The sequence below is a fragment of the Punica granatum genome, chromosome 2 (genome assembly GCF_007655135.1).
Source record: "Punica granatum isolate Tunisia-2019 chromosome 2, ASM765513v2, whole genome shotgun sequence".
Taxonomy (NCBI): Eukaryota; Viridiplantae; Streptophyta; class Magnoliopsida; order Myrtales; family Lythraceae; genus Punica; species Punica granatum.
In genome coordinates, this window is record NC_045128.1 from 4404792 (window position 1) to 4432145 (window position 27354).

Consider the following 27354-nt stretch of genomic DNA (forward strand, 5'->3'; position numbering starts at 1 on the left):
CTTAAACCGGACTGATCATCATGGATAAAAAATTGCTGACATTTATTTATCTAAATCAATCATCACTATATTAGAATTATTATATCTCCAAAGTAATAGACCAGCGGAACGGGCTTTATCTTCCAAAGGAAAGGTTAAGGGTCAAACCTCGATTTAAACACGAAATCGCTTGTATTAATAGACCTTTGTTCGCTACCTTATGGGAGCTGTTATACTTTACTATACGCTTTGGTGAGATCATTGTGACATAAGTGGATGGATGTTTCACTGAGCATTTTACTCAATCGGGCGAATAGAACATTCCACGGCAGTCATGGAGCTCATCTAGTCGCCTCAAAGGGGGTTGCTACGCTAGTGTCCCCCTCTCAGCCTTTTATTAAAAAAATAGAATTATTATTTTAACAAGTAAATATATTTCACGACTTTGTTAGTTGCCGCTAGTCACGATCTCATCCGATCCAATTCCAAGCGATTTGATAATTGATACGGCTCCAAACAAATTTTATTTAATTATTATTACCTTATTGTTCGCGACTTAATTCTATTATTATTATTTTGTTAGTACTAGTATATTTGGGTTTTTATTTTATTTTTCCGGTGTGACGCAACAGAGGATAAAACTGCCGCCATTTCCCTACAAAAGGATAATCCAATCCAATTGGCTCTGCGATATATCTAATCTTCTACATCTGCTCTCGTCAGTCTTCAGCTTCACACCACTACTCCAATCACCATATCCTCCGAGAGCAGAGAGAGAGAGAGAGCTCAACCTCAATGGCGCTGCCGGTCGTCGACACGGAGTACCTCAAGGAGATCGACAGGGCCCGCCGCCACCTCCGTGCCCTCATCGCTCACAAGAACTGTGCTCCCATCATGCTCCGTTTGGCGTACTCCCTCTACCCCCCCCTTCTCTCTCTATCCTATGCTTTTTACTTTGTTTCCGATGAATTGCCGGGAAATCGGAATCGGTGAGCTCCGGGGATCCTCTGAACTCAAAGCGGGTGTATTCTGTGTTATTGAAGGTGGCACGATGCGGGAACATATGACGCTAGTGCGAAGACCGGTGGACCTAATGGCTCCATTAGGAACGAGGAGGAGTACAATCATGGTGCCAACGCTGGTTTGAAGATAGCTCTCGAGTTCTGCGGTGAGCTTGCTTCTGTTCACTTTCACTGTGTAGTTGATCGAGTATGGTTCGTTAGGCGAAGAGCTCAATTTGATTGATGCATGCATAGTCTGACAGAAAATCTGCAAATTGTACTGAATTGTGTGTAGGCATCTATGATGTAGTTCTCTAACTTGTTCGGTCTAGTCTACGATGTATGTTGGTATTAAGTGGCTTGTATTTTAGCTGGCAGACCGAATTATTGGAGCTCAAGTACTGTGTGATGTGGGCTGTATTCTGTATATATAATCTTTCATACATGCATGAAGTGTGAGAATAGTAAAAGGCCTTATTGAAGAAATGTTAGTCAAAATGTTAGTCAAACGTGATTATGCCATTCCGTGTCTTTTATGTTGGGAGATATGCTCGTCAACAATTACTGATAAACTCTTTTCTAAAATGTTTGCCACAAACCATTTGAAAATTGATTCCTGAAGTAGGTGATGTATAAACTGTTGCATTTATGTTTGAAGCCCATCGAGATTTCCATTATCTTAACCATTGCGCTCGTCATGGTTATACTTCTTCATTATATTTGGGTATTATTATGCAACATCTGCATGACCTCATGTATGATTTGATTGGCGTCTTCGACTTTGTCCATTCCTCGATTGTTTGCACTTGGGAAAATATGGAATCTGATCTGTCGGTGACAATGCTAGTTTCTTTTCCTGTTTAAATTTATTTATCCCAATTGATTGAACCTTAATCCATGTAACAAAATATTTGTGTTTCCTTTTCTTTGTCAGAGCAAGTGAAGTCTAAATGTCCAAAAATTACATATGCAGACCTCTACCAGGTGAAACCATAAACCTTCTTGCTCCTTTTCCAAATTTTACAAATAATTAAATATATTGCTAAAGCACCTTCTCACTTACCACTTCCATAATGTCGATTGAAATTGGAAAGGGGGAAGACTGAACTTGCAGGCATGTAGTGTACATCATAAATGATTAACATTCTAATCTTTTTTACATAATACACTAATGGCTGATGTTTCTGATCTATACAGCATAATAATGTCGTTCAGCAACCAACTCCATTACTTCTCTCTATAGGAAATAATATTTCCATTTTTATTAGTATTGGATTCTCTTAATTAGTCTTCAACGTGGTCTTTTGTTTTTCTTGTTATCAAATTGTCGATATTAGGTAATTTTTTTATTTGCGACAAGAGAAAAAAAGATTATGTCCACCCCCAAAGGAATAGAACTTTAATGAAAAATTACATAGAGAGAGGTTGGATAAGTAAGATTCATGGTATCTTTTCAACTATAGATTATGAGAAATTGGAAAAGCAAATGGATACTTTTGTTCAAACAAGTTAATTTTCCTCCTTTATTCTATTTAAACATGTTGGAATACGCAACCGATGGATTGATAATCCTGTTTCTTCAATTTTTTTTTGACATCTTTTCCATTTACATGATTTTCTAAATTCTCTGCTAATCTGCTGTTTCGCTTTTAATTTCAGTTTATCGACATGATGGAACTTCCAAATTTTAAAAACCACCCATGTAATTCTGCAAGTACCTAAAGGAATTGATTGTCAAACTTGTTTTCTCTTGGGTTGAATTTCTGGGAGACAATTTCTTTTGCATCTCGTGTCATTGCTGAACTATTCATTTATGACGATAGGATCAAAGTATGATGCTTTATTTATACCATTCCTAAATTCTTTTAATCAATTCTTGACAAGTTATTACTCCTGTATTAGCTTGCCGGAGTTATTGCAGTAGAGGTGACTGGAGGCCCCACAATTGACTTTGTTCCTGGCAGAAAGGTATGGTTTATATTATATATTTATATGGTGATTCTTAAAGTGGTCTTTTATGATTCTCAATCTTCCTTTTTTTTTTTTCCAGGATTCAAAAATTTCACCCAAGGAAGGCCGACTTCCTGATGCAAATCAAGGTTTCAGGACTCTGCTTCCTAGTTTATATGTTGCTTTTCTTCCTTCCTTAGGTGTTGCTTATTTGGTTAGAAGGATTACTTAGTGAAATGAATAGACTTTATGCTTTGCTCCTGCTCTTTCTCTGCTTTCTATGCTTCAATATGCTTCTTCTTGTTTTTTTTTATAACGAGGGGTTCCGGGCTGTGCCCATAATACCCACAGTCCACGAGAACACCCTATAGGCCCACGGAACAGGTCAGTCCGGCCACGCAGGCCGTGCAGGTATCCCAATAGGGAGTATTCTCCTGCATGGTTCATGAGGTGACTTGAACTTGGGACTTCCCCAAAGAAGTCACACTCCTTAACTACCAGGCCAACCCAATGGGTTAATATGCTTCTCAATATCTCTTGGAAAAACAATGGGAGTCTAATTGTTTAAAGTTCCGTTTGTGCATTCCATCTGCAGTTTGTTTTATCTGCATAATCCTGAAGATGTTATAGTATCCAAGATTGCATTCATACAGTCTATAAGGAGACAGGGGAAGAAATGCTGAAAGGGACCAGTCAAATTTTCTGTCATCTTGGGTCAACAAATTTTGTCATCTTCGGTCAACTTTTCTATCATCTTGGGTCAAATGATTTGTTGTTGATTTTACAGAAAAGTATCAATATGTAAGGATTAGATGCTTCATTCTTTAGGATAATGATAAATATCAGGATAAAGTAGGTTGACTAGGAGCTTTATTAAGGAAAGATTGCTTTAGTTTCATTAGATGTTTTCTCGACAAGCGTTCTTACTAGTCACGTGATCAACCAAAGAGAACCTGCTTTTTAAGGAGCATGTAGTTGAACTACTAAGTAACTTGAGCTTTTTTTCAAAGTGCTCTTTCTAGTAATTCTCTTGATTTGTCCCCCAACTCTAGCATGTATGCAAGTTGTGTTTATTGTTTAGAATGGATTGCTTGAAAAGTTGCAAATAAAAGGAAGCCTAATTTGTGGAGGCTCTCCCATTGCATTTGGCTTTACCTTTGGCAGGAAGGTATTTTTCTTGGTCTTTTTACTTGTTTTAGCATGTTAGATCAATGATGGAACTGCTAAGTTTGGTCAATCTTTAATCTTATATATGATAAGGGCTAGTAAAAAATTGCTTAGAAGATGGTTTAATTTCATTCTTATGTGCTGTAGGCCCACCGCATCTCAGGGATGTCTTCTACCGAATGGGTCTCTCAGACAAAGATATAGTGGCACTATCTGGAGGGCACACACTGGTATCTTTCTGTTTGGGCTAAGGTTTGATTCATTTAAATATATGTTAATTGAGTCGTAAACGCTGCTTCTGCTTGCTAACAGGGCAGGGCACATCCGGAGAGATCAGGTTTCGATGGCCCGTGGACTCAAGAGCCTCTACAGTTCGATAACTCATATTTTGTGTAAGATTTTTTTGCTATTTTTATTTTCCAAAGTAGAAATGTTGAGTCCTTGAATGTTAATTATTTGTTTTAAAACTGGTACCAGTGAATTGTTGAAAGGGGAAACTGAGGGTCTGCTGAAACTTCCCACTGACGAGGCGTTAGTGCATGATCCTGAGTTCCGCCCTTATGTTGAACTGTACGCCAAGGTAACAATCCTCTTCATACATCACATTGCAATGGCTTTTAGAGACTATATATGATTTTGGATGGGCAACTACTTCCCAATAGTTGCGATGGTAGTGGAACGGGTCACTATGTTATATCCTGAAGGAGATAACCGAAACTGAAGAAAGAATTTCAGAGGAAGAAGAGAAAATTGACAGTTTGAAGGAGAAAACAATGCCGTCACTTTTCCCCTTTTCTAATTCTCTTTAACCTTCTCCTTCAATATGGCGTTTGTCTTCTGCCTCTCTAATCCTTTTCTCAGTCTTGGTTATCTCATTCGAGATATAACACACTACAATTGTGCGCCGTGACTCAGATTGCTTATTTTTGAACTCTCTGTGGTGGAGTTTGGTTTGATGGTTTGCTGTATCTTACCCAACATACTTTTTTATATTGGGTTTATGAGCGTTTTCGAGGGCTTTATTCAGATGCCTAAGAAAGAGGCCCATCTGATCCAGTAGAGATTCTCAGAGAAACCTTTTTAATGATGCTGGGTGCACTAACATTTTTACATGCTTCAGGCATTAGTAAAAGTTATACTTGTGTTTAGCGATATTCTTCTTTTAAGAAGACGTTTATGTTGTTTCCTTTGTACATACCTTCTTTCCCCGCTTTCTTTCTTTATATTTATTTCATCATGATATTATGGCAGGACGAGGAGGCATTTTTCAGGGACTATGCAATCTCACATAAGAAGCTGTCAGAATTGGGTTTCATCCCGCGTTCTTCAGCCACCAAAGGAAGTGGAAATGACGGTGCAGTCCTAGCTCAGGGAGCTGTCGGGGTAGCAGTAGCTGCTGCAGTGGTGATCTTAAGCTACTTCTATGAAGTCCGCAAGAGGATGAAGTAAATGACTGTGTCATCGATTTCCGCTTAGTATTCTCTACAGCCTGTGTGCTTCATAATATCCCCTTCACAATAAAACTCTGTGCCTTGCCTGGCAACCCGATCAACTAGCAGATCAGAAAGTTATAATTCAGCACAACCGATTCCTGCATTCGAACCAGTCATGCAGCTACTTGTTATACAGCACTATACATTGAAAAATACATTTGACAGGTTTGGTAAGAACTTCCTAGCAAAAGCAGCTAATACCACTTGGTCCCTTCCGAGTTGATGCAACTATCATTCCTTCATCCGGTCCCCTCTGACAGCTAACAAGGTGAATGGTACAAGGCATTGTCCGATTGCACGTTGTAACTTAAATATTCTGTGTGGCTGTGTGGGAGATGGAAGAGGAGTATGGTACTAAGGCAAATCCTGTCTGGTTTAGGGGCTGTTTGATTATTTGTTGAGCACTTTACTCAAGCAGCACATGACACCGTAGCCGAGACCCTAACAAGGCAGGAAAGTCTGGTGGGACGAGAATAAAAAAAAAGAAGAAGAGCAAAATCTTAAATGATTCTTTCTCGAGATGATTTCTCGAGAAAAATTAATAAGATTCATATAATTGGTAATAATTACGTTCCATTCATAAAACAATTCGAGGATCGCCTTGTAATTGATCTGATAACTTACAATACGACGAGTAATAATCGGTTGTTTCAAATGATGATAAAGAGCTTCCCAATCTAAATAAAAAAAATAAATAAATAAAGATGGGTATTGCATGATTTTGAATATGTACCTAGATATTTGAAAGTCCAACGAGTCTCGATTAATTTAGTTTGAGTCGGATCGATCCATTTGGAGGTAAGTCTCTCTCAAATGTAGAATTTCTCTATTTATAAAATTCAAATCCAAAACCCTAAGTAAAGAAAATACTCCTCCGACCATTTGGATTAATGAATATTGATCGGATGGACAAGACTTGTAATTAAGGCTTAGGAGCACGCACATGGGGATGGAGGGGAGCAAAAGAAGCGTAAGTTGACTTGAGATTTGGGACAATTCCATGGGACCCCTTTCTTCCTTATATTGCTTTGCTTGGCTTTGCTTTATGTACCTAAGCACATGACTTCAACGTGTTTGCTCTGCTGTCCCTCACCACACATCCATCCCATTCATCCATCCATCCAATCCAATCCATCCCCTCCTAACTAACCAATTCATCAGTCACCCTCCCATGCCTGCCCTTATGTTACGATCCCACATTACACGGCCATCACATTACACATACTACTACTACTAATCCGTAACGTACTCTTCGGTCCTCTCTTTAATTAGTTCTCGATCGATTACGCAAGTGGTTTAGTTTCGATCCCGTCTGTCATTCTCTCTCCCTCTCTCCTCTCTCCCGTAATTAAATCCAAATCCATTCCGTGGCCGCTTTCGCATTCATCAATATGAATACCTCTCCCGGTTGGGCTTTGAGGCAGTACGCACACATGTATCCTTATCCTCCTCGAACGACAGCGTAACTCGATCGGCTCCTGTGTAACTAACATACATATGCCCCGGAGAAAAATATTAAGGTGTCGAGTGAAAATGGTGAGGTCGATAAGGAATTGAAAGATGTGAGGAAAACTTCGACGCTAGTGCAATCAAGATGTGATTATCATTTACGAATACTTTTCTTTTCTTTTCTTTTTCTTGGTGAAAAGCTGAAATTTTGGTGAGCACATGCCGGAAATTATTGTGCTAAATAATATCATCCAACACTTGGGGGGTGACTTGTGACCAAATATCAATTAAAAGTGAGAGGCCTTTATAAGTTCCCCAGCAAGAACATTCTCAAAGGGCGCAAAGCCAAAACCCTTTAGCAAATTTCCATGGTCCCACTGGGTTCGCCTTATTAGATGAAATGAAATGGCAAGTGTGGACTGCCTAAGAATTCTGCTTTTTATATCGAGCCACATTCTTTAGTCGAACCGAACCTTTGATTGTACAGATCGAGACATATTGTACATTCATCCCGAGAGTTATTACAAGAACTACATGTTTCACAATCCATTCTAAGGAAACTCGGATTGAAGACTATAAAAGAAATGATGTAAATGATGTTTAACAGTTTCGCCTAGTCTTATGTTAAATAAAAAAAATGGTTAAATTGATCAGGAATCGAGCAAATAATAAGCGATTCTTGTCATCCATTCCATCTCAACCCTAGATATATATATATAGATGGGAATATATGTAGTGGTGGACAGGCAGCAAAAACATACCAATTGGGCATGAGAAAACAACAAAAGTGAATCAAACATTCTCAATTCCCAATACTTGCACCACGAGCCCTTTTATGCTTTTTTTTTTGGGCACATAAAAAATGTTTTTTTTTCACTTAAAAAATGTTTTATTTCATAATTTATATATTTTCTCTTCTTCTTTTTTTTGGGAAGGGGAAAAATAAGTGGAAGGTGAACCAAAGCCCACACACAACCACAAAGCCACCACCACACTCATCACCTCTTCTCTCTTTATTCCCTCTAACCTCAAATCCTTCTAGAAGCTCTCCCCTTTTCTCCCATCTACAACATAAAAGCATAACTCGTATAATGCTTCTTCCCAGGGAGTTCGCGATAGATGGGATCGTAAGTCTGGACCACTTGAAAAGTACTGCTCGATAAAGAGTTCATTCTTCACACAACATGGATGTGCAAATATGCATCACAACGTTTCTGTATACTCGCGATATATATTTGTTATGTACGAATGTTTTTTTTCTTCTCAGTTTGTTCTCCCAGTGCCCGCTTCGAACCTACTCCCACGTACTACCAAAAAATTTAACACTCTTTGGTAGCTTGTTAGCACACAATCCTATCCCACCTCGAACAACACCAAAAACCATCTTTCACTTTGCCCAGGTCAGCAATTTTACCTGTCCTTCAAGTCCATATGGAATCTGACTCTGAAATGGGTCAGCACCCAGCACAATTATTTATCAATTTTGATCTTTCATCCATCTTATATATATATATATATAGATGTATACATATATATGTCTACATATATTTATTCACTTGAGCCAACTTATTTTTTACGACAATTTTAGGTCCTTTGGGTGTCTAAATGAGGAATCACATCTCTTCCCCTTTTCTGGTTGGGTGGGTGTGGAGTAGAAGAATCATATAAGTGCATGCTGTATTGCTAAAACTAGCACAATTTGGCCATTAGGTACTCCGCACAAGTTAATTGGTACAAATAAGAAATGTTCTTCCAAGCATGGACGGTTAATTGCATAATAAGCTTTTCTTTCTTCCTCATCCTCCTTTTTTTTTTTTTGGGTAAGGTCCATCCTCCCTTTTTTTTTAACCTTTCGACTCAACGTGTTTATAGTATTTCTTCCATAATTTTCGTGCCCATTTTGTGCATCATGTTTTACCAAACTGTCTATTCTCGTCCTCTACGTTAGTACTTGTCTCCCGTAGAAAAAAGACTGGACCCGGCTAAATGAAAATATATAGCAATCCATAGACACACATAGAGGGTGTTATATATTCACCTAGAAAAAAGGTTTATGAATGTTTCTTAGAGGACGCCAGTTAAATTGGATGCAAGAAAGAAAACTGAAAAGCTTATATGACGGGTGTTAATCGGTTCCAACAAACATTTTACAATATAAAACAAGAACCCAATGTATTATATATTATATATTTATATATGTGCGTGCATTCATCATAATCTAGTACATATGTTGTCCAGTGAGTTAGGGAAAGATTTGAGAGCTAACTGAAATAATTAAATGAAAATTAATCAGTTCGGTACAGAGCAACTGAGAGAATCAATGCAATTTTTTTTTATAGGTAGAATCAATGCAATTTTAATTTAGGTAGTTTGACAATCTTCCTTTTACGTAATGAGATCAAATCTAATGAATGGATATATTTACGATTAGGATATATTTATTCTTTAATGGATCAATTTTATTTAAATATGAATTAATCGAGACTCATTAAACTTCTAAATATCAAGCGATTTACAGCGAAAAGATAATAAAGAAAAGAGAGAGGGTGGGGGCAGCAGATCATATCAACACACACACATCTTTTCTTGGGATATAAATCAACACACACTTTTAGTTTAATTTATCAACTTTAACTTTCCACCTACCTTGAGGTCACAACTAAATAGTTAAACTTAATGTCCTTTTCCAATCTCATGTATTTTATTAAATGTTTTCTTATTGATGATGGTGATGATGATGCCAATTTGTATCATCCATTCACAGCCCACCATCCCCTCTAACCTGTCCTCACCAACCCGCATCTAGAAGCAATTAGCTCCTCTCCCCTCTCTCCCCTTCCCTCTCAATCATATATTGATCTCATAGTTATCGGTTAATTTATTATCAGATAATTTCGACGCTCCTCGTTTATATTACGTACATACGGTACTTCGGTTGATAAATAATTAATAAAAAACTTTGTCCTAATGGCATAGCTGAAAATGTGAGATTCGAGTGTTACAGGCACAAACTTAGCAGCGCATTGTACTTGGTTTTAGAGTTGGATATAGTTAAATTTTTGTTTTAATTATTTTGTAATAATTGTGTTGTTGAATTATGAGATAAAGTGTGAAAAAGTAATGAATAATTGAGACAAAGTAATAATTATATTGTTGAATTGTGAAAAAAGTAATGAATAGTTTAAAGAATTTAATATTAAAAACTGAATTGAATGGTTAAATAAATTAAAGAAAAAGGGAAAAAAGTAATAATTGTATGAATTAAAGATAAGTAGAGTTAAGTAAAGTAGAATTAAAAAAAATTTAAAAACCGAACAGACCGGATCTGAATTTCGAGGCTCCCTGGGCCAATCTCCAAGGTTGATAAATTAATCCAGATATAATGAGATTCGAACAAGAACACCTGCAGTATGTAACTGCTATTACAGCACATATTAGCCCACTTACATTGAAAGCAGTCATACACAGATAGCAAAATATTTCCCTATTATCACACTTGAAGAGGGACGAAAATACCAACCCGTGACACTAGCATGCATGTAAGTTGATGATTTGATGCGCCTGGCTATTTGGGGCTGAGAAAAATTCATAGTAACTCGAGTTGTAACGGTGAAGAGTTATATACATATGAATATAGTAAACGATCGATAGAGCGGAACTTTTCATATACGTGCAACTACGATCATGTCTCTGGAATAACTTTGAAATATGGATCAAGACACCAAATATTTATCTCTAAGAGGCAAATACAAAATTTATCTCTAAAACTCTTATATTGAGATAAATATAATATATGCCTCTTATATGGATTTTATTTGTCTCCATAGCACAAAATATCTATACTTTAATAAATAATAAATTTATATCACAATTTCTAGAAGCAAATAATTCTTTTGCCTTTAAAACATAACTTTTGGAAACATTTAAGTAGAGACATATATAAAATTTGTCACTAAATCCGCTTATAGAAAGCAATAGATTTAATTACTTCTAAATCCAATTGTGTTTGCCCCTAATATATTCTTTCAGAGGTAAATTACAATTTCCTCTAAATCTAATAAACATTTGCCTCCAACTTAACAAAATTTATCTATGAAATAATTAGATTAATGGTTGAAATTTGTTGGACTATTTTTACTTTAACATAGAAAATTTATTAGATATTGATTAAAAAATATTAACTCTCTACAATAAAAGATGTCTTTTATTATTTTTAAGTGTAGATTACATTATGCAAATATTAATTTAAAAAATAGTTGCTAATATTTTTGTGTATTTTACCTCATCTAATGTGTTTTTGTATAATATAGATGCAATCGTCAAATTTACCATTCAAAGGAAAAAAAATTATTGAAATATATGCACAATATTTGATTTACTATCATATTTACATATTAATTATTTTTTAAATTTTACATAAGTATAAATTTCACATATTTATAGAGGTCTTATATTTTATTATTATGAGATATAAAATGAATTTAAATCAAACATGCATTAGTGGTGAAATGGTAAGGGTGTAAGCTAAAATTGTTTTGCCTAGAGGTCAGATGTTCGAGTCAGATTCAAAACATAATATAAGAGATATTAGGAATATTAGAATCAATGGTAACTAATGTAGTTTTCGTTTTTATTAGTGAGTTTTATTAATTATTACTAATTTGCCCCTATAGACCTAAACAACATAGGTAAATGAGACAATTTACTCATTTGCCTCTTCAACTTTTGGAGACAAATGATGAGATTTTAGAAACAAATTTCACTATCTCTAATATAAGTTTTTTCTTGTAGTGTAAGGTCAAGCTTTAATGATCAAAACGACCGTTACTCCCGGTAAACTAAAATTTTAGTGTCTCTAATATGTAGTGTAGGGTCAACCTTTAACGATCAAAACGATTGTTACTCCCAGTAAACTACTATTAAGGTTTATCTTTTCATATCATAGAATTCGTGCAATCGAACAGAACGACTGTCACCCCAGTAAACTGCACAATTGCAGTACGAACAAAAGAACTTTATTTAATAATCGCTGTAAATACACCGATCAGCTAGCCTAATCCGATTAGTTTAGCTTGTTAATCATGTGACTAATTGGAATTTTCCTGGATCAATCTTTGTAGTGAAAAGGTTTTTTCCCCTCTCAAAAGAGTCAAAAGGCTATAAAAGCACAGGACGAGCCCCCTCAAAAGGGCGGCCTAATTTTGAGCAATCACAACAGCAAAAACCCTCTCATCAGTTTCCAACCATTTCTCCCCGGCCTCTCTGCATCTGCGACCACCTACACACACAGACCAAACAACCAAAACCCATTACATATATACATACATATATATGTGTGTGTGTGTGCATAGTTAATTACATCCTTCCGATACTAAGATCTTATTATAACTGATATTATCTTCCCCTATAGCTCGAATAATTAATGGGGAGGTCTCCTTGCTGTGAGAAAGCTCACATGAACAAAGGCGCCTGGACGAAGGAGGAAGACGACCGGCTCATCGCCTACATAAGGGCCCATGGGGAAGGCTGCTGGCGGTCCCTCCCGAAGGCCGCCGGCCTCCTGCGGTGCGGCAAGAGTTGCCGCCTCCGATGGATCAACTACCTGCGTCCCGATCTCAAGCGCGGGAACTTCACCGAAGAGGAAGACGAGCTCATCATCAAGCTTCACAGCCTCCTCGGCAACAAGTTAGTATTTATTTATTATAAGCAATTTGGCCTTCATATTATCACAAATTATATAATATCTGTATTTTGTACATTTTTTGATGGTTTTTTTTTTGGGGGTAAAATAGGTGGTCCTTGATTGCTGGTCGATTACCGGGCAGGACCGATAATGAAATAAAGAACTACTGGAACACGCACATAAGGAGGAAACTCTTGAACCGAGGCATCGACCCTTCCACCCACCGGCCAATCAACGAGCTACCGGCGTCGACAGGGGAACCCGTGACGAACATCTCATTTTCCTCCGCCGCAGCAATGGTGTCTAGAGTACAGCATCAAGAGAAGAAGGCCGATAATGCCGAAGGGTTCAAGATCAAGTTAGAGGAGAAGAACCCGGCTCATCAGGAGCAGTGCCCGGACTTGAACCTCGAGCTCAGAATAAGCCCTCCCCATCAAACCCAATACCCTCAGGCCGATCAGCCGATGAAATCCGGCGGGAGAAACCACCTTTGCTTCGTGTGCAGCCTAGGGTTGCAAAACAGCAAGGAGTGCAGTTGCAACATTAGCGGGGGCAGAGGCAGCGGCGCTTCTAGCAGTTATGACTTTCTAGGGTTGAAAACCGGCGTATTGGATTACAGAAGTTTGGAGATGAAATGACTCTTCGAAATTTCGATTTCTATTAGTGAAAAAGGAGAGGACTATTGACAAAAGAGGTTGGTATATTAGTTCTACAATCTCTACCCTCTCCTCTCTGGTATTTGCTTCCCTTACTTTAATTTTCCTTCTATTTTTGTATGATTGCTAGCCAATGCATATAGTGTAGAATACTGATATACAGATTGATTTATTATTAACTACCAGTGTTGTGTTGATATTTGATTTTCCCTCTTGTTCATCATGGATCACCATTTTTTCGTTTTCAGTGAAGTCATTGGTTCTTTAGTCTATTGACTTAGACTAGCTAATCTTACAAGGGTATCGGTTTGATCTGACCACAAAGTGTTTCTAATTCCAGTAGATCACCAATCATCCATTTTTTTTATATATTTTATTTCATTTCATACCTCTTCAGAGATGTTTTCTGAATGTTCAAACTTGAAACGGCACCAAATCTTCAAAAGCATCATCTTCATTTATAATGCGGTTGTTTTATTTTTTTAGGTAGATTTTATGGTGCGGTTGTTGCTGCCCATTAAAAGAAAAGTTGGGTTCTTTAATTTGGTCTTCGTATGGGTTGTATGTGTAAGTGTGTCATGTGTGATTGAGAGAGAGAGAGAGAGAGAGAGAGAGAGAGAGAGGAGATCTTTTGCCCTTTCCTTTTGTACTTTTGCTTTCTTCCCCTGTCAATTTCGAATTTGGAAGCTTACGAAGAAATATCATGAAATCGAGGGCTGAGTCAAGCCGCTGCTTGAATGGAGATCAATCTCAGCCCTTTCATTTCCTCTTTCATTTCTTTCGTGATCTCATTGAAAGACATCCTAAAATTAAAGTTAATTCGTCTCCATTTTAAAAAGATATACTGAAGCAAGAAAATTTAGAGGTCTAACTCAAACATATAACCATATAGACTACTTATGAAAAATAGAAGTACGTATTATATACAGAAGGGGATAAAAAGCCATGAGTAATTAAACTCGACAAGATGTTTCATGTGGTAAGGGGGTAGTCCTTTAGAACCGGACCTCGACCAACATCAACCTATATAAATGTTATATCATGCCAGGTTGTTACCATATATAGAATTTCATCTGAATGTTCCAAGTTTGAAGCCTATTATATATATGTTGTTAGTGAGTTTACAGTGCTTTTATGTTGGTTTTTTGACTTTGTGTGGTGGGAGAAAATCCCACATCTTTTCCAATCCTTCATCTGTATGATTTCCAGTATATCTTCCATGTGACATCCTCTTACGGATCTTGTCCCTTTTTTTTTTGAAAGTGAATATAATATTTATACCAAATTAACAAAAAATAGTATAATACATATAAACATATTTGTTTTATGTATGTATATCGTTCAAAATTTTGGTTTGGTTGGGGGGGAGGGAATTATGGACTTGGATTGGATAAGCTGTGAAAGGAGGAGAAAAGAGGGGGAAACAGGTGGGGAATAGGTTCGGTAATCAATCTCAATCTCTACTCATAGCATACAATAATGTTTTTTGGTACTTTACGCACGTCAAACATTAAATACGTACATGGACTACTCATGTAAATTTAAACCCCGAAAGCGCCATTTCATATATAGTATCATTTTGTCCTCATCTTGTAATAACGAGTTGCCTGTGTACGGTGCATCGGTACATGATCTGTAACGTCGAATTTTACCCGAAAGATCGATGTCCTCCTTTAATAGATGAAATGCGTGAAGGAACTAACAACTGTCGTAGTAGTACCATAATTCTACCAAACCCCTAACACATTAATTGTTCCTCCTCTCTGATCTGATCCAACCAACCAACCCGATGTAGTTGGATGTATATAGAAATAGCTGACTTGGCTTTTAATTAATTTTTGCCGTCGACGTGAGATGGGCACAGGAGAACGTGGAAAAAGTGCCATGTATATCGAATTGGAAATTTCACGGGTCGGTACTAAATTAAATTTGGAGTTTTATTAATCTTACGTCAGAAGGAATTTATCTCATTTTGTTCCATGTCAAATTTCACACACATTCAACTGCTTGCTCTCGTCAGATTATATCTGGACCCACTCATTGCAAATAACGTTTTTTTTTTTTCTGAATAAAGTATATATTGAAATTAAAGGTTAGAACCGATTACAAGAGTATTGAGATTCGAATACCCTTCAAAAGTACAAAGCGATTGAAAATTTGACCTTACGCCGAAATGGCTTAGATCATGAATAAGGATATTCTCAGTCCTAGAAATCCAAGAGCAAATCCAATCCGAGAAAATGTTAAGAGACGCTAAAATGTCAGAAACTATACTTTTAATTTTCCACGGGAAAGAATGTGAATGCAAAATGGCTTCTACTAGTATAACGTTGTTTGTTATATAGTAGCGTAGTTTGCCGCGCTATGCACTCGATTGTCCATTTTACACCCTATTTTCCTAGAGTCAATATATATATATATACCTGTGAATCATTTTGTTGATCTCGCTCACAAATCTTTTGTTTTTACTATATGTATGAGTAAGATGTTATATATGGAGGATTCTTTAATATGCTATAATTTTTTTCCCCAAAAACATTATTATATTTAGTTATTATAATTATTAACATATGATTCACAGAAGTCAATTATGCCGGTTATGTATGTGTGCAACATCAGAATAGAAAAGATTATTAGTAAATTGTTGACATGCCAATACAATATATGGCAAGGTCTTTGTGTAATTGCATAAGTTTTACAATCATTTTCATTTTTTTTAAGTTGAAAAATTGCTCTCTTTGATTCAGTCAAAATTTAATATACTATACTTTTGCCTGAAATAATTTTTCTAGGATTTTTCTTTTTCGGTGGATTTTCTAGGATCTTCTCTATATATAGTAAAAACTTCTATTTTCCACATTATAAATACCCTCATGTTTAGACGGACTTGATGTTGTTTACCTTGTAATAATTAGATAAAGTCGAAATTGAAGTGATAATCATGCAATAAGATAATATAATATGATATATTAAAATATATATTATTCATAAAAAAAAAGATAATAGAGATTTTTTTCTATTACAGTAAACGTCATGAGTTTAGTATAACAAAAATAAAAATTCTAATGAAACATTTTAGTTATCAGGTAAGAGATTGTACCTTTTAATTAAAAAATATATTAATATATATAACTAAAATATTAACTAATTAAATATTATAAGAACACAACATACAAACTATGTACAAATTAAATTCTTAGCAATTTGCATGCAAAAAAATTCACAAAAAAATCTTGCAAAATATGGGAAAGTCGATTTTCGTATCGAAGATCTTGACAAAGATAGAATTATGATGGCATATGGCTCATTACGGCCAATTTCCTAAACCATACAATAAGTTTTAGGATCTTCCTGCATCTCTATTGGCTTTTACACAGACGCGCGCGCACATATATATATATATATATATATATATATATATATATGAAAGTATCGTCCCTCCATATAGAAGAATCATTTAATTTGCAATATCGAATGTAATTTTCTGAAGAACAGAAGTCAAAATGTTACGAGCTCGGCGATATATATACATGTTGAGGACTTTTAATGGACGTCTAGAGGTCAAGAGAAGTAAGGTTCCCTACCCAAAATGGCGAACTACCCATCAATTCATCCAAGTTGGGTGGATTTCTGACCAAGTTGACTTCTTATTACTATTTTTCATAAATATATATTGGGGGTTGCTCTCCTCTTTTTCCTACATCAGTAGGATGCCCATGATGTGATGATGATCGTTTGATGCTTTACGAACCAAAAAAAAAAAAATTTCACACATTAATGCTCTCTACCAACTTTACATTAAAAACTAACTCTTAATAATTGCCCCTGATCCACGAGACAAAGAAATTTATTAGAAATTTTTTTAAAAAAGAAACACAACTTGCAAATTTAGATTGATCACTTCACTGATAAAAAAAAAGCACATTTAAATTCCTTAATCCTGAAAAACAAAAAAGAGAATTTCAATTTAAATACTGATAATTAATCAAATTAAAATTGTCATACCGTAATAGTTTTTTTTTTTAATTTTCAGCAAAAAGATTCAATGCAGTACTAACATCTATTCTCAAAATGAAATTAGGAAGTCATATGTTTGATACTCATCGGTCAGGCTTTCCTCACCTCCATAGTTTTCATTTTCATTTATCATGTGTGATGCTCATAGGCTTATCTTACAACATAATAAATAATGCGTCTTATCTATAAATAATAAGTCAAGTTATAAAGATGTTCAAATGAAGCGAATAACATGCAATTTCCCTGCACGATAAAATAACTTAAGATCAGATGTGAGAGTGAGTTCTTTTTTGTTCAAGAAATAATTAGGAAAACCCTAATTGTATGTTGAAAGCAAATATAAGATAATGGTGACCACGAGAGAATGAGGACACATGGGTGGGTGGATACTTTTGATGCAATGACCAAAAAAATGTAATGATGGCTCCCTTCCCCGCACATTTCATATAAGAAAAGCAAAAAGGGAGTCACTTTTCAAGTTTCCGCTCTTTTCTTTTTCTTCATCATAATCTTTTTCAAAGGTGTTAGGTAGATACAGCATTAGAAGCTTCCATTGGAGATATTTTCATCTTTTCCACCTTTTTTGGCTTTCCCCCGTCTCTTTATCCCTCAAAAAATTATTTGTTTAAGAAAAAAGTTAGTGCATGTTTTGTGGAAATCGCTACGGTCTCGGAACTTGACCGTCAAAGATGCTCTCGTTTTGCAAGGAGGACCATTTTCACTCCCAACAGTCTCGGGCCCTTCTTGATGGTTCAATTTGGGATCGAAAAATTTTCGATATTTTATATGGAAAAAGTGGAGTGAAGTTGCTATACAATCGATTGCATTTTGTACGATAATTTTACATTAGTCTCTTGGTTTAAATATGCCTAAATTTTTATTAAGGAGAATCGTAAGCGTAGTAAAGGATAAGAAGAGAAAAATATATATATATATTTTTTCACATATGTAAATTAATCTGAAAACCTAACATTATGAATATAATAGTAACCATGGTTGTTAGACTCCCCAATCAAATCATAGATTCGCACGATTCTATGATTCATAGGGGAATTAGCGATAACAATTTCATCTCGGGATTCAAAATCTTAAAATCGTGATAGAATCGTAGAATCGGTGAGATTCTACTGATCCTATATTAGAGCAGCGATTGAATTGTTTTTCCTCTTCTACTAATCGACGAATGAATGGAGAATCGACTCTTAACATGTAGACTCCGTTGAAGTCTCCAAGAAAGAAAAAACTCCAGCCCTACCTTCTCCCATTGCTCAAATCTTGCCTTCTCCCGTTGAAATTGCCTCATCACTCAAATGGTCAATTGTAATCATTGTCCATACTCCTTTGGTTGAAACTGCCGATTGTAATCGCCGTCCTTTGAGCACTACCGTGTATTGCTGTCCGCTTCGAGCTCTCCGCTGTTGCTCTTATGTGCGTTGATGATGTTGGTGTTGGCGATGAAGATTTAGATGGCATTTGATATATTTGTTCATTCTATGTTATATTGTTAGCTTTTTATTTATATATTCAGACTTTGAGTTATAAACTGTGATTTGGTTATATATATATATATATATATTTTAATTACAGATTGAATCTTACGATTCATGATTCCACGACCTTCGACCGGTTCTAATTATAATCGCGATTCTGATAACCGTGATAGTAACTATATAAAATAGAAATGCATATATATTTTTTTGGGTGAAGCAAGGTGTTATCGTTCAGTCATATAAAATTATAGAAATGCTTTTTCTGCCTACATTTAATGCTGCCGAACGTGCCGAACAAGGGATAGTTATGTATAGCCCTTGAACTTCGTTAAATTACAACATGTGCCACTGTCTCTTATTCGGCACAAAATTCGGCATATTTGGTCGGCAGAAATAGCATAGCTCATAAAATTATTGTTTCTCTGCCTACAAATAGGGTAATTATTGCCCTGACTTAATATTTTCTTTTTTGGTGAGTACTTAAGAATCTATAATAGATCAACAACACATCGCATGCACAAACCATAAGGTGGGTCCTTATCCCTTTTGGATCCGCTCCTTAACTAATTTAAATAAAATGACCCCTTAATTAAAAGTGAATCCCAATATATAAATGCATTAATCGATTCATCCGGTCGTCTAGTTGATAGGCTACTTATGGATCACGGAACTTTGGTTAAATGTGAACAAAGTATCCAAAATCATTCCGCGTATCCGCAATTTTAGTATAGTACGACCTTCGTGCCCCCGCTAATAATAATTTGGTTCGAATAGGTGGCCTAATGACTGACACAGCAAGATGCGGCAACCAAACTAAAAAATAACATCAAACTTGAATAGTATGTACTATGGTATTAGCTTGAGATAGATTGATTAGTCCTAAATTGACATCACTAACTAAGAGAAAAATATCGAGATGTTCCGTGCAGGACTGGCGATCTTGATGGATTTATTTCCTTTTTAAAAAAAAATTTTCGGCAGTATTTCCATTTTTTTTGTTCATCTATAATACAAAAGGATTTTAAATACTTTTACTAGTTAAGCAAAACTTTACAGTAGTTGATCTCAGAGTCCACTGGGTAAACGTGAAAAATCTCGATCCAACATGAATAATTACAGGATAATTAGATAATTTAATCAGGATACATAGTAGGTACGTGGAGGCAGTAATGAGGTACGTATTTTTTTCCCCTCTTGGATTCGGTGACTGAATATTTAATCATTGCACCCTATAAAAAATATTTTCGTACTTGGAGAATAATGTTTCGTACAAAACAATCAAGTCGACTGCATGTATGAATAGGTCGACTGATGTTTTGTACGAAATATTTTTGTACTTGAATAACGTCTCGTACAAAAAGAATAACATATTGTACGTGAGTCTCGGCTGAATACTCAACCGCTAAATTCAAGAATTGTTGGATAGATATACATATATATATATATAAATATATATATATACACACTTTTTTTTTGGAATAATTTACATGCTTATATCATGTGTATATCATGTATAAAAATATACAATATATATATATATATAGGCATTTCTATATAATATAGTAATGTCCCATACAGGATGGTACCGATGCCGAAGGGTAGGTATACCTGTCTTTTGCATCCGAGCTACCAACTCTCATCCAAATGCCACTACACCAATTTAACTGACGATGATAACAAGAGTTTCGCTATCCGATTAATCGTTTCCGACCTCAAATAAGAAATTCGAAAGAAGCTGCTTAAAGCAGTAAAAACTACCGAGATATATAAGTGATATCATGTACGTAAATTCTCAGTAACATAAAGTGAAATCTATATCCGGAAAGTGTCACATCCATCTTATATCATATGGAAGACATTAAACGATCACTCTGAACTCCGCAATAACCGACTACTAACAGCAACATTACGACGCCCTGCAAATTACGAATGTAATATCTTAAAAAAAAGGCGATTCTGATTACCGGCCCTAATGTCTTAAGAGTAGTTTGTATAATTACGAATATAATATAGTATAATATAATGATGTACTTTTCTTTTTTTTTTTGGTAGAAATATATAATGACGTACTTAATTACGGGTTTTGTTTTTTCCATTTATAATTAGATAAATTGTACTGGTGGTCCAAAAAGTTTTATAAATGTTTTAATATGGTACAAATTTTTTTTTGCTACTTGATGGTACAAAGTGTTTCAAAGTTATTTCAGTATAGTACAAACCGTTATCTCGCCATTAACGCCGTCAAACCGTCATTTACAAGACTGTAAATTTTGTACAATCATGTAACTTACGTAAAACATTTTGTACTATTAAGTTACAACTTCAAAACATTTTGCACCATCATGTAACATCCCACAAAAATCGATTTTGCACAATCAGCGTCGACTTAATGGCGTCAATGGCGATATGACGGTTTGTACCATACTGAAACAACTTTAAAACATTTTGTACCATCAAATAGCAAAAAACAAAATTATATCATTTTATAAAACTTTTTGAACCACCAATGCAATTTACCATAATATGATATAATATTATTTTCTACAATTAAATGTGTAATGTCAGCATCGTACACGCGACCAACTGCTGATCTCCTTTTCGGGCTTGGCGGGGGTAGTTGGTTGGGGTCACTAGCTGCAGCAGTCCTACGTAGGCCCCCCATGTGCCCGGTTGCGGCTCTGTGGGCCCCCTCCCTCGCCCAATCGTACTATTCAGTGGGCCCTCACCCTTCTTTATTTTTACCTTTTTTTCATAATTATATATACTGATGTGGGCCCACCAAACCATGCTCCATCCGGAACCTCTCGTGCATCTTTCTTCTCTATAATTCCTTATCCTCGAACCAACTTCTTTTATGTGCGGCGAAATTCGTCGGGATCTTACCTCTTCATGCAATGTAAGAAAATACTAATCAGAACGCAACAAATGAAAGATGAGTTGTTAATTATTCAAATAATTTCCATAATTTTTCTTTATTATAATAATTTTAATATTTTTTTGGTAGAAAAAATAAATTTCCCTTACTTGAAAATTAAATGGTAATATTCCTGCCCTTTCATTTTAGTTAATCTTCTTAATTATCCAATGGACTTACAATGGTTTTAACATGTATGCATCCTAAAAATTCAAATTGATAGGATGCGGAACCCATCTCTCTTGTAAACTCATCGGATTCACTTTATTATTTAGATGTTGATCTAGGATCCTTAACAAATCTCATTTGTTTTTTTTTACGTGGCAAAATCTTTGTTTTCTGTGGTTAATCTCGTAGTTTCCTATGTTATAATCAATCCAATGTTAATTATGAGCTTCTCAATATATAAGAAACTTTCATATATATATATATATATACTTTTTTTACTAGTTATTAAATTTATATTTCTATTGAAAATCTAAGTTTTCGACTCCATGCTCCGTTGCTCTTTCCTCTTATATGCAAGTTTAAGAATGTCTCGATATATATGTGTGCGTGAGTGTTTGTATTCTATCATGATGGAAACCATCAATGCATGCATATGTTTGACATTTTCCTCGAAATCAATAATGAATTTGATCCTTCACTTTTTCTACGTCCAGCTTGTACTTCATGCTATAAACAATATTTTATTCACAAATTTCCTATCGAGTGGCCATAATATTCTTCTTTTAAATCAATTGGAATTTATGAGATCTTGACTTCTGAAGTAAAAGATTTCATGTGGAGAAACATTAATTGATGTAGCCCCTTTATGGTATAGAGGAAAAAGCATGAAGGTTTGGTAGATCATTACCACTAAAGTCAATTTTGAAAAAATAAAATTATTATTCTTTTATATTTAATTAAAAAAATCTTCTCTTCACGTGTGAGATTAATTTGATTTTAGCTCCCTTATAGTACATTAAGGTAAAGGACGTTTTCTCCATGCGTGCCTTATATTTAACTTAAAATATTGACATTTTGCACCCAAGGTAAATCTTATTTTTCGATCATATTCCCACAGGCTACGGTGCCAACTATTGTTTCATATTTTCACATAAAAATATGCGCAAAAGGGACAGTTAGGAATTATTTTATTATACGTAAAAGGTCCAATGGAATGATATTAAGAGGAATTCAAACAATGATTTCATACATAAGACTTTACGTGATTCGATCAATATTCCATGGAAGAAACATGTGACTACCAAAGAAAGAGTCCTCCGTGTACGTATAGCTTCAAGTCATGAAAAATTAAGTTTTGTCATTAGTAAAATATTTAGAAATTTTTACACAATGTGTTTCGCGACCATATCAAATATTTCCGGTCAAAATTGTGATACTAATCCCACCGAAAAGAAAATGGTGATACCAATCTAAAATGTAGAACTAAAAGAAAAAGATGCTACTTATTTTTATCTTATTAAGTGGTTTTGTAACATATATAATTAAATATAATGGATCAGCATGCACAAGACACCTGATCCTAATTAAATATTTCTTTCCATAAAGAGAATGTGAGTCTAAAAACGAGTCTAAAACCGAATATTATGTTTGCCTGTGAATAATTGAAAAGGGCATTAAGTGATGGTTAACCAAAAAAGTAAGCAAAAGACCTATCTATGAGAAGGAAAAACAGAAGTTTGGTGAGTATATGTCTATATTAAGTAAGAAGTAATGGAAAGCGAGAGAAAAAGGGATGCGATCGATGTTTTTCGATGCGCCTGTATTAATCCATATAGCTAGGGGATGTGAGATGGTACTGATGCAATATTATGGTACATATATATTATGCTGTGTTATCAAAACCGGACCGGACCGGGCGGTTCGACCGGTCGGACCGGAAACCGGACCTATGACCGGTCCGGTTAGCTAAAAAACCCAAAATGCATAAAAAAACCGGTGAACCCAAAAAATCGGCCGGTTTTTGGGTAAACCCATCGAACCCAATCGAACCGGCCGGTTTCATGGGTTCAGCATTTTTTAGAGGAAATCGGGCGAAATTGAAGGAAATTGGGCGAAATTGAAGGAGATCAGGTGAAAACCTAGTCTTCATCCCTCTTCAGTTCAATCGGATCTTCATGGTCCCTCGCAATGGCTGCCCCTGCAGTCCACACCTTGACCAAGCCTCCCCCACCATACACGTCTCGATACGTAGCCGTCATCGGCGCCGGAGCAGCAGGCCTCGTTGCGGTTCGAGAGCTCCGTCGAGAGGGTCACCGGCTTCGTCTATGAGCGGGAGAGTCGGTCGGAGGTACATGGGTCTACACGCCCAAGTTTAGTCATCGGTGGCTTCATCAGTTCAATCTTTTCTTCGCCAGTTCGCCTCTCTCACCGTCTGGTCCGTCTTTGTTGAGCTGATCGAGCAGAGGAGGTTCAAGCTTCCTTTTCTCCTTCTTGAACTTAATCCTTTTTTTTTTGTGGCAAAATGGGTGACGACAAGGTCTGGGTTTGTGTCTCGGGATCTTTACTAGTTCCTAATCACTTGTTACTGGGGCCTGTGATTTTGAGGAATATTGTGTCGATCGACCCACTATTCCGGTGTTAAACATGTCTTGGGTGGCTGCAGATGTCGAATGGGGATACATACGAGAAAAACCATGACGAAATCGATTTGAGTTCTTTGGCAACATAAGAGGGAAATATTGGAGAATCCATTCTAACATTTACGGGAACGGGAGCACAAGCGCTGGTAGAGAAGAGAGATACAGCCTCTGGTTTGACACGGCTGAAGATTTTTCACCAGTACAACATCCTCTGGACTAACTTTCAGATCATGTAAGCTTCTATCTAATTATCAAAAGTGAATTTTTACTTGTTCCTCTGCTTCCATATGGCTTTAGCTCTTAGTTCCTTTTTTCGTGGAGAGGAGAGCTGATGTTTGTTTACGATAGTTTAGATTCAAATTCTCGGCTTCAGGGGTGCTTCTTTCTACTGCAAATTGCATATCTTCAACGGAGTCTATTTCAATTGGGATTAGTAATTATTAGAACTGGTATTTGTTTCCCTCGATGATTGTTGCAATATAACCTTCATTGGTCTTTCGAGCTATTGCTCAGTTGAGTAGAAAAGTTTCGATCTTTACTTTACTCCTCTGAACTGCAGTTGAACAGAAGTGATTCATGGATCAATTTTATTATGACCAGTAGAGCAGAGGCCCCTGTTTTTCTTAATTTATATTACTATTTTTGTGTTTTATGTTATTTTCTTAAAATAATAAATATTTATTTATTTTATAACTAAACAAGCGGTCCGACCCATCGAACCCCCGGTTGAACCCGTAAACCCATGAACCCATAGCTCAGCCGGTTCGATATCCGGTCCGGTTCTGATAACACTGATATTATGTGATCCATATAGCTATAGGGTTTTTGACATGGTAATCCGATAATATTTTTGGACAAATACATATGTGTACTATAGTCCATATAATTAATTATTTAGCTGGGGCTGTGTGGCTGTGCATGGGTTGTGCATCCTACATGACATGAAGTCCTTCCTAGATTTTAAAAAATAAAAATAAAAAGGGAGAAAGGATAGTCAACTACAACGCATGTCACTTTCATAATTCCCCAATTTTCCCTCTCAGATTTGAATCAATTATTGGGGTTTGGGCCTTTTAATGTATAGCTTCTATCGCTCACACTTGCATGTACATCATTGTCCATTTAAATTATTCACCACCTCACCTAACTGCCAAATCCATTAATTGATAAGCTTTTTGGGACCTAATAATGCACATATGGCAAGGTTAAGAGGGCAGTCGTGATCATCTTCGCCATGAACTAGATAGTTGTGATAAGCCTGTATGCACTCCTTAATTAGGTACCGCTCAAGAATTGTCTAATCATTAGACGATAATATAATAAATAAATAAATAGGTATATGTACTCCGTCTGTCTGCCCATGTTTGTTTGTGTAGCCTGATCATTAACTAGAATTCCATTGTGGTAATAAAATTTAGGTTAACTCGGCATTTGTCAGTCAAATGATCATTTATCAGCATTCGTCTGGTATTCTTTTTTTTTTCCTTGAACAAGGGAGGTTCGTTAAACTAATAAGAAATAATTAAAAAAAAGAATAAAAAGTTTCATTAATAAGAATTACAATTAGGATCATTTTATATTTAATAGGAATTGGTCATTTTAAAAGTATAAAAAAGGGAAAAAACTAAAAACGTTTCCGCGACAATTACATAATTAAAATATCACATCGTCTTGTAACCGGGAAAAAAGAATATGACATCGTCTTGATACCCATGCAAGATGTATTACTGATTCTTCAAAGTGAATCAAATGCTCGATAATAGAGTCATGTTATTAGCCATCGGGTTCCAGATATATATAATTTCTCCATATCGTTTTTTTAAAGTTAACTTCTTCATATCATATTTATATTACATGAGATGAAATTCAAACATTAGATACATACTCATATGGATTAGCTTATAAGTGAAGTTAAACCAAATTTTATTGTCTACTATAATAATTAAGGCTATAGATCTAGCCTAGCTAGGATTTTCATTATTAATCATTCGTTATTATTCTAAGAAGAAGGCAGTATCTAGGGGAGGACGATAGGTATAGAGTTGAGTTAGTTGAAATTAATTAAAATTCTATATGTTCAATTAATTAATTAGAGGATCAGCTTTGTTTTTATTTTAACCCCATTTCTTTGTGTGCATTCAACGAACTTGCAACAAGCGCGCCCGCACACACATATACACACACATCTAATTAATAATAAGAAAACTGGAATTCAACCGCATTCTTAGGAAAACATTTACAGATTCTCAGCCATGTTGATCTTTTTTTTTTTTGTTTAAAAATTTCTGGATTGATGAGGCTTGAATTGTGGTTTCGTACGTCTCCTCCTCCTCCTCCTCCTCCTCCTCCTCCTCCTCCTTCTTCTTCTTCTTCTTTTTGACAAACTTCGTTTAACCTCTTATTAGTTACTTTATAGAAATACTTAATTCGATAATTCATCGGGGTTCACAATTTCACTAGGATATTATTATTATTTTTTTGACAAATTTTCGAAGTAGTTGTGCAACCACACAATCTTAGGCTATTATTCGTCTTTTTTGATAGGATAGGATATTATTGGTCACATGATCTTATTATGGGCAGGCTTTGATAAAGTGGCTTGGCCCATTAGACGATTGGGCCCAACTGTGCAAGTGCTAGCTTCCTGGGCCGGATTTGGGCCTCCTTTTTCTCCCTAACGATATCCATAATCAGTCAAATCTTTTTATATATCCTCTGATGAGCAATCAAGCTAGCTCACTAAGTTAAACATTATACTTCCATCTAGATAGTTAAAAGTAAACAAGGATGGCTCTTCCATGGTAATCCGGCGAGGGTGGGTGCTGGGGGATCGATTCGCGATCATAGAGGGAATTGGGTATTTGGTTTCGTGAAACACGTATTCGGGCAACAAGCACGTTAACTATAAGCTCCAGACTATCACGGGGTGGCTATGATTTGACCACAATCTCCATAGGTACAATTTTC

At 35.8% G+C, this 27354-nt stretch overlaps 2 protein-coding genes and 1 long non-coding RNA gene across 3 annotated transcripts; all 3 read left to right on the plus strand.

Annotated features, from left to right (window-relative positions):
• Nucleotides 1–654: 654 nt before the first annotated feature.
• On the plus strand, nt 655–5788 carry LOC116195689 (L-ascorbate peroxidase 3). Its single transcript, XM_031524993.1, has 9 exons — nt 655–887; nt 1023–1147; nt 1915–1964; nt 2883–2948; nt 3031–3079; nt 4245–4327; nt 4410–4489; nt 4575–4677; nt 5349–5788. The coding sequence occupies exons 1-9, from the start codon at nt 775–777 to the stop codon at nt 5544–5546; spliced, it is 867 nt and encodes a 288-aa protein (XP_031380853.1). The 5' UTR covers nt 655–774; the 3' UTR covers nt 5547–5788.
• Nucleotides 5789–12216: 6428 nt separating this feature from the next.
• On the plus strand, nt 12217–13671 carry LOC116195690 (myb-related protein 308). The gene is made up of 2 exons (XM_031524994.1): nt 12217–12724; nt 12832–13671. The coding sequence occupies exons 1-2, from the start codon at nt 12462–12464 to the stop codon at nt 13358–13360; spliced, it is 792 nt and encodes a 263-aa protein (XP_031380854.1). The 5' UTR covers nt 12217–12461; the 3' UTR covers nt 13361–13671.
• A 10234-nt stretch (nt 13672–23905) lies between these two features.
• Nucleotides 23906–24892, plus strand: LOC116196283. The gene is made up of 2 exons (XR_004154798.1): nt 23906–24215; nt 24411–24892. It is a non-coding gene; the product is annotated as an uncharacterized LOC116196283 (long non-coding RNA).
• The last annotated feature ends 2462 nt before the right edge of the window (nt 24893–27354 follow it).